This window comes from Rattus norvegicus, chromosome 6 (assembly GCF_036323735.1).
Source record: "Rattus norvegicus strain BN/NHsdMcwi chromosome 6, GRCr8, whole genome shotgun sequence".
NCBI lineage: Eukaryota > Metazoa > Chordata > Mammalia > Rodentia > Muridae > Rattus > Rattus norvegicus.
In genome coordinates this window covers 103,746,501-103,761,633 of record NC_086024.1, presented here as the reverse complement: position 1 = coordinate 103,761,633, position 15,133 = coordinate 103,746,501, and the positions used below count along the sequence as shown (strand labels likewise).

Sequence of the window (15,133 nt, the reverse complement as noted above, 5' to 3'; positions counted from 1 at the left end):
TCATAATCCACAGTGGAGCTCAGTGGTTCTGTACTTTAAGCCAACCGTCTCACTTCTCATAATAAAATACTGGCATTGAGAGAGACCTGACTGAATACCCAGCATGGTCAGCTTACTTTGTGTCCACACACAGTATTGTGAGAAAATTCTGGATGTACAGGTGGAGTGGCTGAGTAGGGTGACATGTGACTCACTGGACTAACAGACTGGTTTCCTCTCTTCCATTTCTCTCTGAGGGAAGACACAAGGCAATGAGATAAACACAAATCTTTATTTCTCTAAAAATTGAGGTAAAGAGAATGGTTTAGGAAAAAAAATTACATGATGAAAAATGGGAAGGGCCCAGCTTCATGAGTGGCTCCGGGATGCTCAAAAGAAGAAATGAAGTTTGGCCAAAATGAGCTATTTCTTCCTGAGTTGGTCCAGACTCCAGGGTTGTGACTAGCATTTCATTTCAAGGAAAAAGAGGCCAAGCTAGAGTTTGAGGGTATAGAAATGTGTGATGCTGGTTGCTCCTATGAGCATGTAAGCTCACATCAGTGGTACTGGAGAGGGAACCGATCCAACTTCTCAGGATCCTCCTCCACCCCCATGTTCAGCCTCTTGCCCAAGGGAGCTGTGGATTCTCTAATCCTTTGAGAACCATCTAGAAGTATGAGTATCATCCTGTCCTACAATCCTGCTTCACAAAAACATGTGTATAAAGGGCTCCAGAAGGTTCTTAGTAGGCAGGAGTTACAGCAGCACCAAGCCAGGAGGATAATCCTTTCCAGTCAGCCTTCTCTTTGGTCCCCTTTTTTTCTGGCATGGATTAGGCCTGAAAAGGCCCTGGTCTTCAGGCCAACTATTCCCACTGGATTCCTAGAAGCTCACAGCTGACATTCCACAAGCGCTCAGCTGTTTTCTTGTTCCGGGCCCTTGGGGATACCCACGTCCTCTTGCAGTCACTGGTAGGCAGAGAAAGTGAATGTTAGAATGAAAACCGGCCCTCATGGAACACCTTCCTCAGAATAGATTTCTAATGATATAAAATATGTGCACTAGACTTAAAGAAACTACACTGAAATGACTTCTTAAGTATAAGGTGGGGGCTGGGGATTTAGCTCAGTGGTAGAGCGCTTACCTAGGAAGCGCAAGGCCCTGGGTTCGGTCCCCAGCTCCGAAAAAAAAGAACCAAAAAAAAAAAAAAAAGTATAAGGTGTGGTGGCATAGCCTAATTAGTCCTGGCCCTTGGGAAGCAGAGGCAGGAAGATTGGGAGTTCAAAACCATCCTTGGCTCCAGAGTGACTTTGAGCCAATCCTGGGCTACAGTTAAACCGTCTTGACAAACCAAAATATAGGGGCTGGAGAGATGAGTGGGGAGCTAAAAATGTTTGCTGCTCTTCCTGAGGAGCTGGGTTTGATTCCTGGCACAATGTCAAGCAGCTTATGACCACCGGTAACTCTAGTTCCAGGGGATACGATATCCTCTCTGGCCTCCATGGCCCCACACACATACATATGTTCACATATACACACATAGTTGGGAAAAATCTTTTAAAAATGCATACACATATGCATAAATACTTAAACAAACTAGCAATACATAGGCTTTTCCTTACTATAGTCTACAACAGGATATAATACCAGATGGATGAATGCTGCCTCAAAGTAATTGTGAGCAAAGGAGACATTATGAAATTATCTTCAATAATTCAATGTGATATGAACATACCTGCAAAGGTCATAGATAACACCACGGTTACTTTCTGCCTAAGTTTAGAGAAACTCTGAATTCCAACCAGAGTGATTTGTGCCCAGTGGAACCTATTTAAGCACACTCCTGTTTTAAAGTGAGCAGAGGGAGTGAGGCTGGGAGGAATAAGGAAGAGAGACCACCCTATGGGGCATGCTTCTATCTTTTATACTTATAAAACTTGTATACGATGTTTGAAAATTATGATTCTGGTAGAAAAGAAAAGCCTACCCTTTGACTGCCTTTTTAAAGCCTTGTTTGTTTATCTAGAGATATACATAAGTTTATGTATATTTTTTCCTTTTATTCAAAAGCAGGATCGTGTATTTAGTTTGGGGAAGTCTTTCTTTTATTAAAATGTATTTTAACTAGATAGACAGCAAATAAATGTATGTTCTTCTAAACATGTTGAATGATAAGGAAGTGTCTAGAAGGAGCAGCTGCAGTCCTCTTTCAGGCCTTGCCTCTCTTCCTCACACTCCCTTGGAGTAACTGTTACTAGGCACTGACTGGTCTATGTAAACTATTCATTATGTATTTGTAACAAATGTTTTCATTTTTTTAAGATTTTATTTGTAGTTATATGTATCTGTGTGTGTCTGTTGTGAAGGTTTTTGCATGTGAGCAGGTCCCTGTAGAGGCAAGAAGAGGGTTTCAGATGCCCTGGAGCCGAAGTTACAAGCAGTTGTAAGACATCTGGTGCTGAGAACTGAACTGGAGTCCTCTGCCAAAGCAGTAAGAACTCTTATGCTGTGCCTCCAGAACATATAGTTTTGTATTCTATGGGTTTTTTTGTTTATAACATTGTATCATGAAAATCCCTTATTAATTAAATCTGTCACACTCATAAGGCAATAATATAAACACTCAGATTGTGGGGTAGATTTGCTCAATAAACAGGGAATGCATGCCAGGCATGGTGGTGCACACATTTAATCCCAGCACTTGCCAACCAGGAGGCAGAGGCAGGCAGATCTCTGAGTTTCAGGTCTGCCTGGTCTATATAGTGAGTTCCAGGATGCCCAGGATCACAGACTGGCTCAAAGAAATAAAACACAACGACAACAAAAGTTGCAAACCTGAAACAGGAGCCACATACAGAATTTGAAATTTCCAGTGGCCACATTTTAAAAAGAAAAAGAAGTGAGGCATGCTGGGACACAGCTGTAATCCTAGCACTCAGAAGACTGAGACAGAAGAATCCTAAATTTGAGGCTAGACGGGACTGCATAGTGAGAAACTGCCTCTAAAGTAAATCAAGAGGTGGACGGTGGTGGCACGATCCTCTAATCCCAGAGGCAGCTGGAGATGACTGCATCAGTCAAGGCACACAACACACTTAGTCAAGAGACAAACACAGTCCAAAGGTTCGAGCAGTATTGGCTGTGGTCGCTCAGCCATTCCCCTGCAGCAGACACTAAGCCTACTCTCATTGCCTCACTTAATAAACGGTGCCTTGCTTAGCAAAGGACAGCAGAGCAAACTGGGCTAGGCTAAATTATGAAAAGGAACAGAGCCTTTATCTTGGATTCCTTATTTGGAAGCTCTGGCTGCGTGTGGAGTTGTATTTACATATGGTACCCAAATGTCTATCCCTACACACCAACAGGCAAGGCCAGTCCTAACAACACTGAGGGCTCCCACTCAGTAGATATGACCTCCTGCTAGCATTTTATGATGCCAAAGAATCCAATTGTCAAGTCAGCCGAGCCTTCAAGGAAAAAAATCCAGAGGGCCAGCTAACATCCTTGTTATAGTACAACCAACAGGGGAAGGCTTTCAGAAAGCAGCGCCGCTCACAGAGATGTGTCACACTGAAACAAAACCAAACTAGGAAAGCAATTCTTTCTGACTTGAGTTCCTTTGGAAAACTCACTGCAGCTGATTTCCAGACCTAACCCAAGCGTGGATTTCATCGGCAGGCAGGAGGAGTCTGATTGGTGCAAAGCTCCTGGGGTACCGTAATTCTTGAGCACGCAGGGCACTGCCAGCTCCTTCCTACCTGAAGTACTTTCCGCTCAGGGGCTCCAGGCCCTCCTCCAGGGCGCAGTGCAGGCTGGTCTGAGCCCCCTGCCAAGGGGACTTGAAGAAGGGCGAGAAGAGGCGCCACAACAGGCACATCAGGAAGGAGTGCCTGGTGATCTCAGACAGGACGCAACCTGGGTGAACCACATAGGCCGTGACTCCGGTCCCTAGGACAAAGAGGATACAGTAAGGCTAGGGACACACTTTGTAGGAGTCCCTCCGGTTCCTACAGTCCTTTGCCTCCTCCTTCCACATAATTCCCCCAGCTCTGCCTAATGCTTGGCTGTGGGTCTCTGCTGCATCTGTTTCCACCTGTTGTTGGGTAAAGCCTCTCTGATGGCAACTAGGCTAGGCACCAATTTTTTAGTACAGCAGAATGTCACTAAGAATCATTTTATTGACTTTTTTTTTTTTTTTTTTTTTTTTTTTGCCACTGCCAGTCCTATCTGATTCTATCCTAGGTCTCTGGGCTATCCAGCCTGGGTGGGCTCCCTCTCAAAGCATGGGTCTCAAGCTGGATGAGTCATTTGTTGGCCACTTCCACAACTTCTGGGCGATCTTTACCCTAGCATGCCTTGTAGGCAGAACAAATTATAGGTCAAAGGCATAAGAAAACCCACAGAATCAACTAACCTGGGCTCATAGGGCTCACAAAGACTGAACGGCCAATGAGGGAGCCTGCGTGGGACTAACCTAGGCCCTCCTTGCCTATGTTATAGTTGTGCAGCTCGTATCGTCTTGTAGGCTCCTAATGGTGGGAACAGGGGCTATCTCTGACTCAGTTGCCTGCCTTTGGAACCCTTTCCTCCGACTGGGTGCCTTGTAAACCCTTAATGGAAGAGGCGGTGTCTAGTGTTGCTGCAACTTGATACGCCATGGCTGTTCAATATCCACGAGAGGCCTGCCCTTTTCTGAGGAGAAGTGAAAGAAGAACGGAATGCGGGGCGGGGGGGCTCTGGGAGGAGAGGAGGGAGGGGAAACTGTGGTTGGGATGTAAAATAAATAAATTAATTAAAAAAGAAGAAGGGACTTGGGAAATAAAAGACTAGGCTTCAAAAGGCTTTATTACCCTGCCTAGTAATGAATTAACCCCTCCAAGAAAGAGCTTTCTATGCTCCAAAGCCAGAGTCCTATTTCAGTGTCATCTTATATGAGGGCTCACATACTACCCATAAAAACACGTGCGAACTAGTAGCATTAATCATTAATAGCAGTATCTTTGCCATTTCTATGGGAGAAGCTTGGGGACAACAATCTGCTTGAAAGGTTGGGAGTAGGGGCAAAAGCATTTATGAGGTGTGGATGGAAGGGTGCTGGTGGGAATTATGGGACATTATGCTGCCCCAACGCAATTCTGGTACCACTTTGTTGGCTGTACTTTTTAACCTATGAGACCACACTATGCACTTTCCCTGTGTTATCCCATTTCCTTTTTAGTTTTGTTTAGTTTATACAACTTTACTGAAGGAAAATAAATCAATTACTAGCAGAGTTATCATTGGAGCAATCAGCCACTAACAGCTTGCATCAGTCAGTCGGTGAGATATTAAACTGTGTGAAGGAAGATGGGCTAATAACCCCAATGCCTCCCAGTAATTGAAATGAAAAGTATACAGGTTTTGAGGTTCTAACTTAGAAGGCAGAAAGTACTTGACTTTCAGTTTCCACACTCTGGAAAGTAAGAGCAAGCAATTCCTTTATTGGCATGCGTAACCTGTATCACACATTCTCTTCTAACGATACTGTAAATTCAATACCAGTTCTGCAGCCCCATCAGTTATGAACACAGTGGATGCCTTAAAGGAGAAGAGACACAGCTAGAATGCCATCGCTTCCTTTGATGTGACAACAGAGTATCACAACCAAATTAAAGTGAAAATACTAGCCACATAATACACACATTCTATTAAAAAAATGTATCAGTCTCGGACAACTTTTCACTTGTTACTATTTTAGAAAGTAGTTATTGTCCAAAGCTGGGAGAAAATAAAATGAAGGCAAGGTCTGACAGGGATAAGAAAATCAACACAGGAACAGCGGTTTAGACTTGGTTCCTGCAGGTTCTTGTGGGTTTAAGGTGACATTCCATGGCCTTCCAGAGTCTGTTCCTAGGATGCACTCTCATCTGCAACACTTGTTTGTTTTGTCAATTAGGACATGAGGCACATTTGTTTGGATCACTTTGCAGTGGACAAAATGGGCAAGGTAACTTGGGAAATAACTCAAGCAGGAGACTGCTGCAGTCTCAGAATGTTGAGACAAATGGCGCCATTTCTGTTAATATTTGGATGATAAGTCAGGTTGTAAATGCAGCCTTGGCTGTTTGAGAAAGGTGCCACTGTGGGACAATAAACTTAAAGACTACACTGACTTGGTGTGGACTGTCATCGGGCTGCTTAATTAAAGAAACATTATCCTTAATTGACCTGTAGGACATTGTGGGGGAGGGTCGTGGGCCGAGTCACAAAGTTCCTTATTAATCCATTTCGACATGTAGTCTGAGCACCTAGCCCCTCACTGCCTCAATATGTGTCCAAAGGTCTGGCCAAAGCTCCTGATCATCTGATGGTGAAAGATTGCCTCTTCCTCTGATATCACCTCTACCCAACACACAGGTGTCACCTGCCACCAAGGTCAAACAATTCTGTGCCGCCCTCTGCTTCTCCTTTTTGGAATAGTGCCTTCTTGCTCAACTAATCAGAGGTAGGAAGACTTGTCAAGCATTGGGCAGAGGCCAGTCACATCTCCATTCTAAAAGGAGGCATATGCAGTAAATAACATTAAGATGCTCATGTCCTAAGGAAGCTGAAACGCAGAGAAACCTAATACATCACTCACAGTCATAGCTAGTCAGCTGCAGACCAAGGCCTCGCACAGAGGAAACAGTGCTAGATTCCAGAGTGAGAGCTCTCCGAACTTACCTGAACAAATTCCTTACAGATGCACCTCTCCCTTCATTTGTAGAAGGCGGAAAATAATAGTGCTAACCTCATGAGCGCTATTATCAGTTTGAGGCTCGCACAGTGACAGGCACACAAAGCTCCTCGTCATTGCCATTCACTGCCCTGATTGTCCTATTCTTCTGCCTTGGCATTCTGATACAGACTATTCTTCCCAAATTCTGAATTATTCACAATGTCAAGTCGTTCCCCCAGACTCAGAGACATCAGAGGTCATAGCTTACCTAGACTCCAGGGAGGTGCAGAGTTAGTAATAATTATAATTATTAATCATGTTACAACTGAGGAGGCAGTTGGGGAAGTTAAAGGAACAGGTTTATATATACATGGCCCTCATATCTGGAAGAGCAAGAACTCGGGCCCAGGATCCTAGAATCCAGCCCTAACTCCCCAATGGTAGGCAAGGACCCCATTGGAGCTTAGCAGAACTCAGCGAGAGGCACACAGGAGGAAGAGCTCTAGACTAAAAGCATAGAGCTCACATTCCAGTCTTGACACCTTTATGAACTACGGAAGCAATTCCTGAGGCACAGACTAATGACTCCATTGCCATGTAATCCTGATCTAGCCATTTCCACAAGCTCAGTTCTGACCTTATCATAAAATAGAAAATGAGTGCCCACTCTGAATGTTACAAAGGCTTGTTGTAAGAACACAGTGAAGTAATAGGAGGCGAAAGTGTATCAAACGTGAGGTGACTACAGTGCTCCAGCACCTCTTAGACTATGCTTCCTGTGGGACAGCAGCGGGATTCTGTGTACAGTCTCACTCTTCTTAGCTCACAAAGTTCTTCTTGGAATGTACATTACATGGTAATATTTAACGTGCTGTTTGGACTCACTGGGAAGCTGGTTCTGGAAGCTGGGTTGCCCCCTTCAGGGTCAAGCATACTTATGTCAAATGTCTTCCAAAACCCTCTGCCCTTTCCTGGGTCAGGATGGCCCCCCTGGCTCTGTATGAGGAGAGGGAAAAATGCTAAGAGTGTTAAAAAAAATTGTGTTCTTAGCCTCGCTGTGGCCCATGACTTAAATCCTAGCACTTAAGAGACAGAGGCAGGCAGATGTCTGAATCTGAGGCCAGTCTGGTCTACAGAATGAGTTCCAGGACAGCCAGGCTACACAGAGAAACCCTGTCTCAAAAATTCAACCCAAACCAATCAAACAAACAGACGAAAAAACAAACAACAACAAAAAAAAAAAACCTGTTGTGTTCTTGAGAACAGCTAGAAATATACTATTTCCAACCAAAGGTTACTGTTGTCTATCCAATAATAATAATAATAATAATAATAATGCCTAGAGAAGGAACAGGGATGGAGAAGCTCAGCTACTGGAAATTCATCCATGGAGAAAAAGCTAAATGGGGGGTTCCAGCATCTCAATAGCTGGCATCTGCTGGATGTTGAAGGTGCCTGCTTTGATGGTTGTGTTTGGCTGAGGATGCTTGTCTTTTATTAGAGGCCGTTCTGAGCTCTGCCCAGTTTTCTCAGTCAGAACTCCAATGGATTGCCACAAAGGGGCTTCCTCAGCTAACTGGTGCTAGATGTCTGAAGACCCTGACGTGGGGTGTTATCTTTTGTTTGTTCTCTCAATTCAGTGACTCCAGTTGCCCCTTGTAGATGTTGTCAGCACACAATTTGATAATGTTTAGTATCTGTCAACTGCTTCTACCTGCTACTCGCTATTTATTCTTTTATTTTTGCTTGTTATTACCCAATAAACTCATTTATTCAGAGAAAAAAAGCACAGTTATCATTTCCTGGACTATACAGAAGACTAGTAAAAAAAGTTATATGTTCAACAGCCTGCTTCCAGAAGTTTCTATGAACCTATAATCTGGACCAAGGATTCTGTTCTGATTTAAAATAATAAAAAAGAAATAAAATATTTATTTTATTATTTTATTATCTATTATTTAAATATAATAAAATATTTACTTTTTATAATTTAAAAATTAAATATATAATATAATACATACTGTATACATATAGATACTATTTTTATAATTTTTAAATATATTTTATCATTTCTCCACGCTTACCTTGGAGCCGCTTGGCCAGCTCTCGGGTGAAAAGCACGTTGGCCAGCTTGCTGTGACTATAGGCGAAACCACTGCAGTATCGCTTCTTGCTTTGGAGGTCATGGAAACGGATCTTGCCACCAAGGTGGGCCACCGAGGATAGGTTTATCACCCGTGCGGGAGCAGACTCCTTCAGCCTCCCCAAAAGCAGGTATGTAAGAAGGAAGTGGCCTGCAAAGCAATCCAAAAGGAAAAGCTCAAGGGCAGAAGGACCCGAGGCTCAGGATACGTGGAACCAATGACAGCACTTCCGAATCAGCTCTCTGCCTTCCGAGTGTGAGTAAAGTTTGACACATCGAGTCACTCAGTGCTAACTGGTCACTTACTCTAGGGTAGTCCATTCTCCAAAGCAAGGGACAAAGACCGACTTCAGTAAGACAAGATCTAACCTATACTCAGGTACCTATTGTTTATATACCCATCTGCTAGCCTCCAGCATCTCTGCACAACCATGGGTCCTCACACTCATGCAGGAAGAAAGCTAGAGTAGTCAGGGAAAATAACGTTTGCTTAGGATCCAAGAATATGACGCATGCTCCCCTGACTAGAAGGAACCTTCACTGGAAACTCTGAACACCTATTTACCTTGTGTGTCAACTTCTCAGGGTTCACTTACCACCAAAGAGCAGCCCAAGGCTTGTTTCAGTTCTCATATGGATGGTACTTTCCCTGCCAAATCCAGATTCCTGAGTACCCACAGGTTGACCCTGCCCAACAAGCCCTGCATTGCCATTGCCCCATCCAAGGATGACATTTTTTTTTCTCCATAGTATCTTCCAAGATGAGACTTCTGGACAGAATGCACAGAGTCACGTTTTTGACTGCTTAGCAATGTGTCTAGTGTAGGGGGAATCCTGTGAGGAGTCTATGAGGCTCTCTGAGGACCCATGGAGACCCTGAACCCTGGTGCAGGGCCATCTTCCTATAAAGAACAAGGTAAGTTGTCACCCACTTGTTAGTCACCCAAAGATACTTACCCAGGTGGTTGACTCCAAAGTGGGTTTCAAAGCCATCTACTGTCTTAGAATATGGACACATCATCACGCCTGCATTATTGATCAAAATATGAAGCTTCTTCTCCTCTGTTGAGAACAATCAAGGAGACCCATGACTAGGGTCTCCTAGTCATGGCATCTTCTATCCACCTGTCACTGTCCCAAGTGTTCACTGGGGCTTTCATCTATGAATACACTTTGCTGGGCAAGGATAATGCTCATCTTTCTCCTGTCTTCCAAGATAAGGTGTTGGCTCAGAAGTCAGTAATTATCTCCATCCCGACCTGTCTGTGTGATATGGACTCTCCGTTGTCACTGGGTTTCTAATTTTATCTTTTCTGAACACCATTTATTCATTTATATAGCCAATGCATATTAACACTAACTTTGGAGGAGGCCGGCATGGTTGGCCCTGGGAAGACACGATAAAACAAGGCACACCTAAACCTCGTCCCTCAGGGAGCTGTAGTTCTCGGTATAGGTTGGTAATTTCCCAAGACACGGGAGCCTTTTGACAATGGCACAAACTCATCTAGTGCCCGTATCCGCAGAAGGTTGATTTTCTGGATGAAAGAAAAGAGCAGAATCGGGGCCACACCCTATGCTAAGTCACAAGCTCAGACATGGAGGCGATACCTCCAAGATTCCCGTTGTGGAGCAAAACGCCGATAAGGATCCTGCTCAGCTTGTCCACCCGCCATCCCTTTGCCAAATCCCTGTCCTGCTGGTTTATGTAGCTAAACCTGCCCAGTGGGATCACAGATATGACGCAAGGGCCATAAACGTCCTGGGTGGAGCAACCACCCCTCACTTAGTTTCCTGCCTTCCTGGCTTACCTGCTAGGAAGCCCTCAGCAAAGGTTCGGATGGATTTGGTGTCAGAGAGGTCCAGTTTCCGCACTAGCACCTGGGAGTTCTTGGTGTCTGCTCGGATTTCACTGGCAGCAGACTCTCCCTTCAGCACATCTCGACACGCAATGTATACTCGTGCTCCTGGGACCAGAGAAAGCAGGGCAATATGTACAGAGGCACAGGAGCATACCAAAGCTGTCCCCACGGCAGTGGAGTGGCCATATTGTCACCTCCAAATTCTCACAGTGGGGCCGAGAACCCTCTGATAGTTAACTCTGCTTAGTATCTACCTTAGAATAACTATCAATAATGACCAATATTATGCTGAGACTTACTTTCTGAAATACTTCTCCCCACTTTCTGAAATAGGGAAGATGCAGGAAGGAAAGGAACTATGTTGAAAGTCAGAATAAGTTATTGTCACATTAGACATGAGTTCCACTTTCCTTAAATTCCCATCACAGCCTCCAAGCCAGGAAGGAAAGACAAGGAAATTATGAGAGAACCGCAGTGAAGAGGGCAGGGGGTGTGGTTCTGCAGAGATAGAAGAAAAGGACTCACCTCTTCGAGCAAGCTCTCTGGCTGTCTCCTTGCCAATGCCTGTGTTGGCACCTGTGATGACCACTACCTTCCCTGGGATCTGCACCTTCGTTGTACAAACTCCACCAGCAAAGAACTTCCTGTCGCCAAAGGGAGGAAAGTCATCCACCATTTCCCCAATCTCATGCTGAGATGCATAAAAGAAGTAAGGCCACAATAGTCCAAAGAGAGAGGTCCATAACCTGGAGTCATAAGACTTTATCATCTTTAGAAGTTAATTTGCATGGGCTACCATTTGGTTGGAAAAGGTAGTGGCCAGCTCATAGATAAGAATTGAAAGGTCATATGTCCGGAAACTAAAAATAGTCACTTGGGCAAGCAGAGAAAGTGCTCCTGAGCCAGAGCCAATTCGGACATTCCTTGTCAGATAAAAAAGATATCAGTCTAATCTCTAGATTCCCATGGGTCAGCTTCCTCCTCTGACCCACATTAGAATCACATAGGTGAGACACATTAGAGGACTCAATGGTCCTGAGCCCTACATCTCCAATAGTTACCACAAGAACTAGCGAACAGCATCTGGGCTGACACATAACTACCGCACCTCAGCTGCCTCTTTAGAGAGTGAGCATCCTGAAAGTCTTTCTGGCACTTTGTTAAGGATTTTATTTAGGCCATTGGCACACAGAGAAAACTTTCTTGTTGAAAACAAGACCAGAGAGTCTAGAATGCTTCCTGAACATCATTGGCTGACAGACATTGGATACTTTCTATACACTATCTTTTCTCGATACCTTCTATACCAACTGTCTAGCCTAGGCTAGACTTTCTACACTCAATATTTAGTCTAAGCTAGACACTTACTACATTCATGAGGTCTATCCCAGGCTTGATTTTCTCCACAATATCTATCCCAGGCTAGACACTTTCTACTTTCAGTCTACCCCATGCTAGATTGACTCTACATTCACTACCTTTCTACATCTTCCATACATAGTATCTTCCCATATGCCATTTACATTAATTTCCCCAGCCATTTCAGTATTACTTCTACATTACAAAAACAAACAAGCAAACAAAAAACCCTGAAGCCCAAAGATGTTCAAGTCATTTCTAAGGGTGGCCAGGACCAGGTATGACACTTTGACACTCTGTCCTCAGTGTTCAAAGACAGGATCTCTCTGTGTAGCCCTGGCTGTCCTGGACCTGGCTCTGTAGACCATGCTGTCCTCTAACTCAGAGATCTCTCTGCCTCTGCTTCCTCAGTGCTGGGATTAAAGGCATGCACAACCACATCTGGCTCATAACCTTCCTAATCATCAACAGATTTTAAATTCTTCACACAGAATAGTCATTTCTTGACACCTCCATAAATCCCCAGTGAAAGAGTCATTTCCAAAACATTTACTGAGAGAAGTATCAAGGAAAGAGAGGGTGTTTCCTTCCCAGATGCCTACTACTTGACAATGAGTCCCTTAAAAGATGAAGTCCCCATGACACCCGTCTTACCTAGGGACAGAAAAGAAAAGGAAAGTGTCAGAGAAACCCAAAGGAATCAGGGGGAAGAGCCAGGACAGTCATCTACTCCGCCTTCTCTTAGCATCCGAATTCAAACCAGCCCCACCCCCTCCCACCCAGGTGCTTCCTTCTCTTTTTCCGCAGAGGCATCCATAACCCCTCCTTTCCTGTTTTTAATGCCCTAAGCTTGCCTTCGCTGCCTCCCCTCACTCTTCTTTTAGCAGTCGAAACCAGCTTCATAAAATATCTTTGAGTTGCTGGATTAAGACAAACCTGATGGATGGAGTCGCCAGGTACAAGATCGAGAAGAAGGACGTGAGCAGTACCAAGATAACCAGCATCTTGTCAACCGCCTTAGTTGCTGTCTCTGCAGCTTCCACTCTCAACTTGGCCGGAGGATCCTTCTCTGGCTCCAATTCCTGGCAGCTTCTGTTGACTCTAGGCTCCTCTCTCTCCGGGGCACTCAGCAACTGGCTGGCTTAAGCAGTGCTCAGAATCTTACTTAAATCTGAGAGCCACCAGAGCATAGCCTCATGGGAGATGTAGTCCTGGAGGGGTGGGGCTTTAGGAAAGATCTTCGCCTTATAGTAGCAGAGAGAATTTGGCAAAACTAGAGTCCCCCGCAACACTCCATTTTCAAGATAGAACATGTTAAAAATTATCAGCAGTCTTCATAAAAGCCACACATTAGTGACAAAGTCTTATAATCAACTTATTTGTGAAGCTAAAGCAGAATGATCACTTGAACATACAAGTTCAAGACCAGCCCAACAACATAATAAACGGTGTCAAAACAAAACAAACAAAAAAGCAAGCATGGAAACAAAAAAAAAAAAAAAATCTAGGGGTTGGGGATTTAGCTCAGCGGTAGAGCGCTTGCCTAGCGAGCGCAAGGCCCTGGGTTCCGTCCCCAGCTCCGAAAAAATAGAAAAAAGAAAAAAAAATTCTAAGTTCTAATGATGCTTGAAATGAGCATGATTAAAAATGGACGAGAGCCTAGGAAGCGCAAGGCCCTGGGTTCGGTCCCCAGCTCCGAAAAAAAAGAACCAAAAAAAAAAAAAAATGGACGAGAGATAGTCAGAGAGATGACTAAGAGGGTCAAAGCACTCTCCATGCAAGCCCGTCAATATGAGTCCAATCTCCAGAACCGGTGTAGAGGTCAAATGTGGCAGCTCAGGCTAGAAGAGTGGCTGCCATCTGTAACCACAGCAATCTTAATTCAAGATGGAAACTGGGACTCAAAGGTCAGGTAGCCTCGAGGACATAGAACTGCCCTAGACTCAAGAGGTACGCGCTTTCCTACCTTGCCTCGGAAAGAAGGTAAAAGGAGTGACCTGACCCCTGAAAAACTGTTCTCTAATTTCCATATGCATGTCCCTACGAACCCCAAAATCAGTAAATAGGGCAGAGAAAAACGGCTCAACAGGTATCAGCGATAGCAAACGGGCACAATGAACTGAGTTCAGATCCTGGGTCCCCCAGCCAACTCCCCAAGTGATACATGTGCTGGGCCTGTGCGTCCCTGCACTCACCTATATACACACAATTAAATAAACAATAACGATAAATGGATACATTGAAGACATATAGGATGAAGAGGCTGACGGTCCCTGTGGGGCTGGCTGCGAGCTGATCTTTGATCTTCGTGGTAGTGCACAGGTATGCTCGCCATGAAAATTCATTGGGTCAGATGCTTTTGATTTGGGCATTTTCCATGTATGCTCTATGTTACGCTTCGATGAAGTTGACACGCCCGATGACATGTCAAGGGAAGGGTATGTCGTGTTTACGTATTCTCGAGCTAGACTAAAATTCCTGGTTCAAATCTCAGCTCATCATCCTTCAAGCTCTATGGTCCTGGACAAGTTATCAAGTCTTTCTGCTACCTCAGTTTACTGGATTATCCAATGGGAGTGATTAATTTTCACTTGCAAGTCCCCACTTGGACACTGGGGCTGCTCACCTCAGATGATTCACAGGTTAGTCAGACTCAGAAGATGACACAGCAGGGGGGCCTATGGAGGTCATACTCTATAAAACAGAACCAAGGAGAAGCTACTCTCTGAGTTCACCTTTGGTGGTGATTTGTCAAGTGGAGTCACATGCCTGTGGCTGATGTCACCACTGTCCTAAGAACAGAGCTCACAGAATCAGACCAAATGTGAAAATTGTAAATGCCTCTTCCTTTTCTTCCTTTTCTTCCTTTCCTTCTCTCCCCCTCTTTTTACCCTCAAATGATATATGCTGGCCTCCAGATGAGAAACGTGGGAGCCTAGCATTACCCCCAATGGTTTCCCTAAAAGATCTTTTGTACAACAATGTGTTCATTTCTAGTCACAAGCAGTTTGCTGCCTCCCCTCCATCCCTATTCAAAACTATACCAAAATGAAAGAATTTGGGGTACTGGTGGTAGTGGTAGTGGGTTTTTGT

General features: G+C 44.4%; 1 protein-coding gene across 1 annotated transcript; it reads right to left on the bottom strand.

Annotated features, from left to right (window-relative positions):
* Nucleotides 1-254: 254 nt before the first annotated feature.
* Rdh12 (retinol dehydrogenase 12) lies at nt 255-13,177 on the bottom strand. The gene is made up of 7 exons (NM_001108037.1): nt 12,977-13,177; nt 11,207-11,325; nt 10,631-10,786; nt 9,777-9,881; nt 8,761-8,970; nt 3,738-3,927; nt 255-947 (listed from the first exon to the last, which is right to left on the bottom strand). Exons 1-7 carry the CDS (start codon nt 13,042-13,044, stop codon nt 845-847), a joined length of 951 nt encoding a protein of 316 aa, NP_001101507.1. The 5' UTR covers nt 13,045-13,177; the 3' UTR covers nt 255-844.
* Nucleotides 13,178-15,133: the final 1,956 nt, after the last annotated feature.

Bases quoted from the DNA above. Each gene is read 5' to 3' on its own strand.
- Rdh12 (NM_001108037.1), bottom strand. From the start codon at position 13,044: ATGCTGGTTATCTTGGTACTGCTCACGTCCTTCTTCTCGATCTTGTAC. The intron at 9,882-10,630 runs GTAAGCCAGGAA...TGTTCTCAACAG, and splicing joins TGCTGAGGGCTTCCTAGCAG to AGGAGAAGAAGCTTCATATT. The intron at 8,971-9,776 runs GTAAGTATCTTT...ATTGCTTTGCAG, and splicing joins CTTTGGAGTCAACCACCTGG to GCCACTTCCTTCTTACATAC.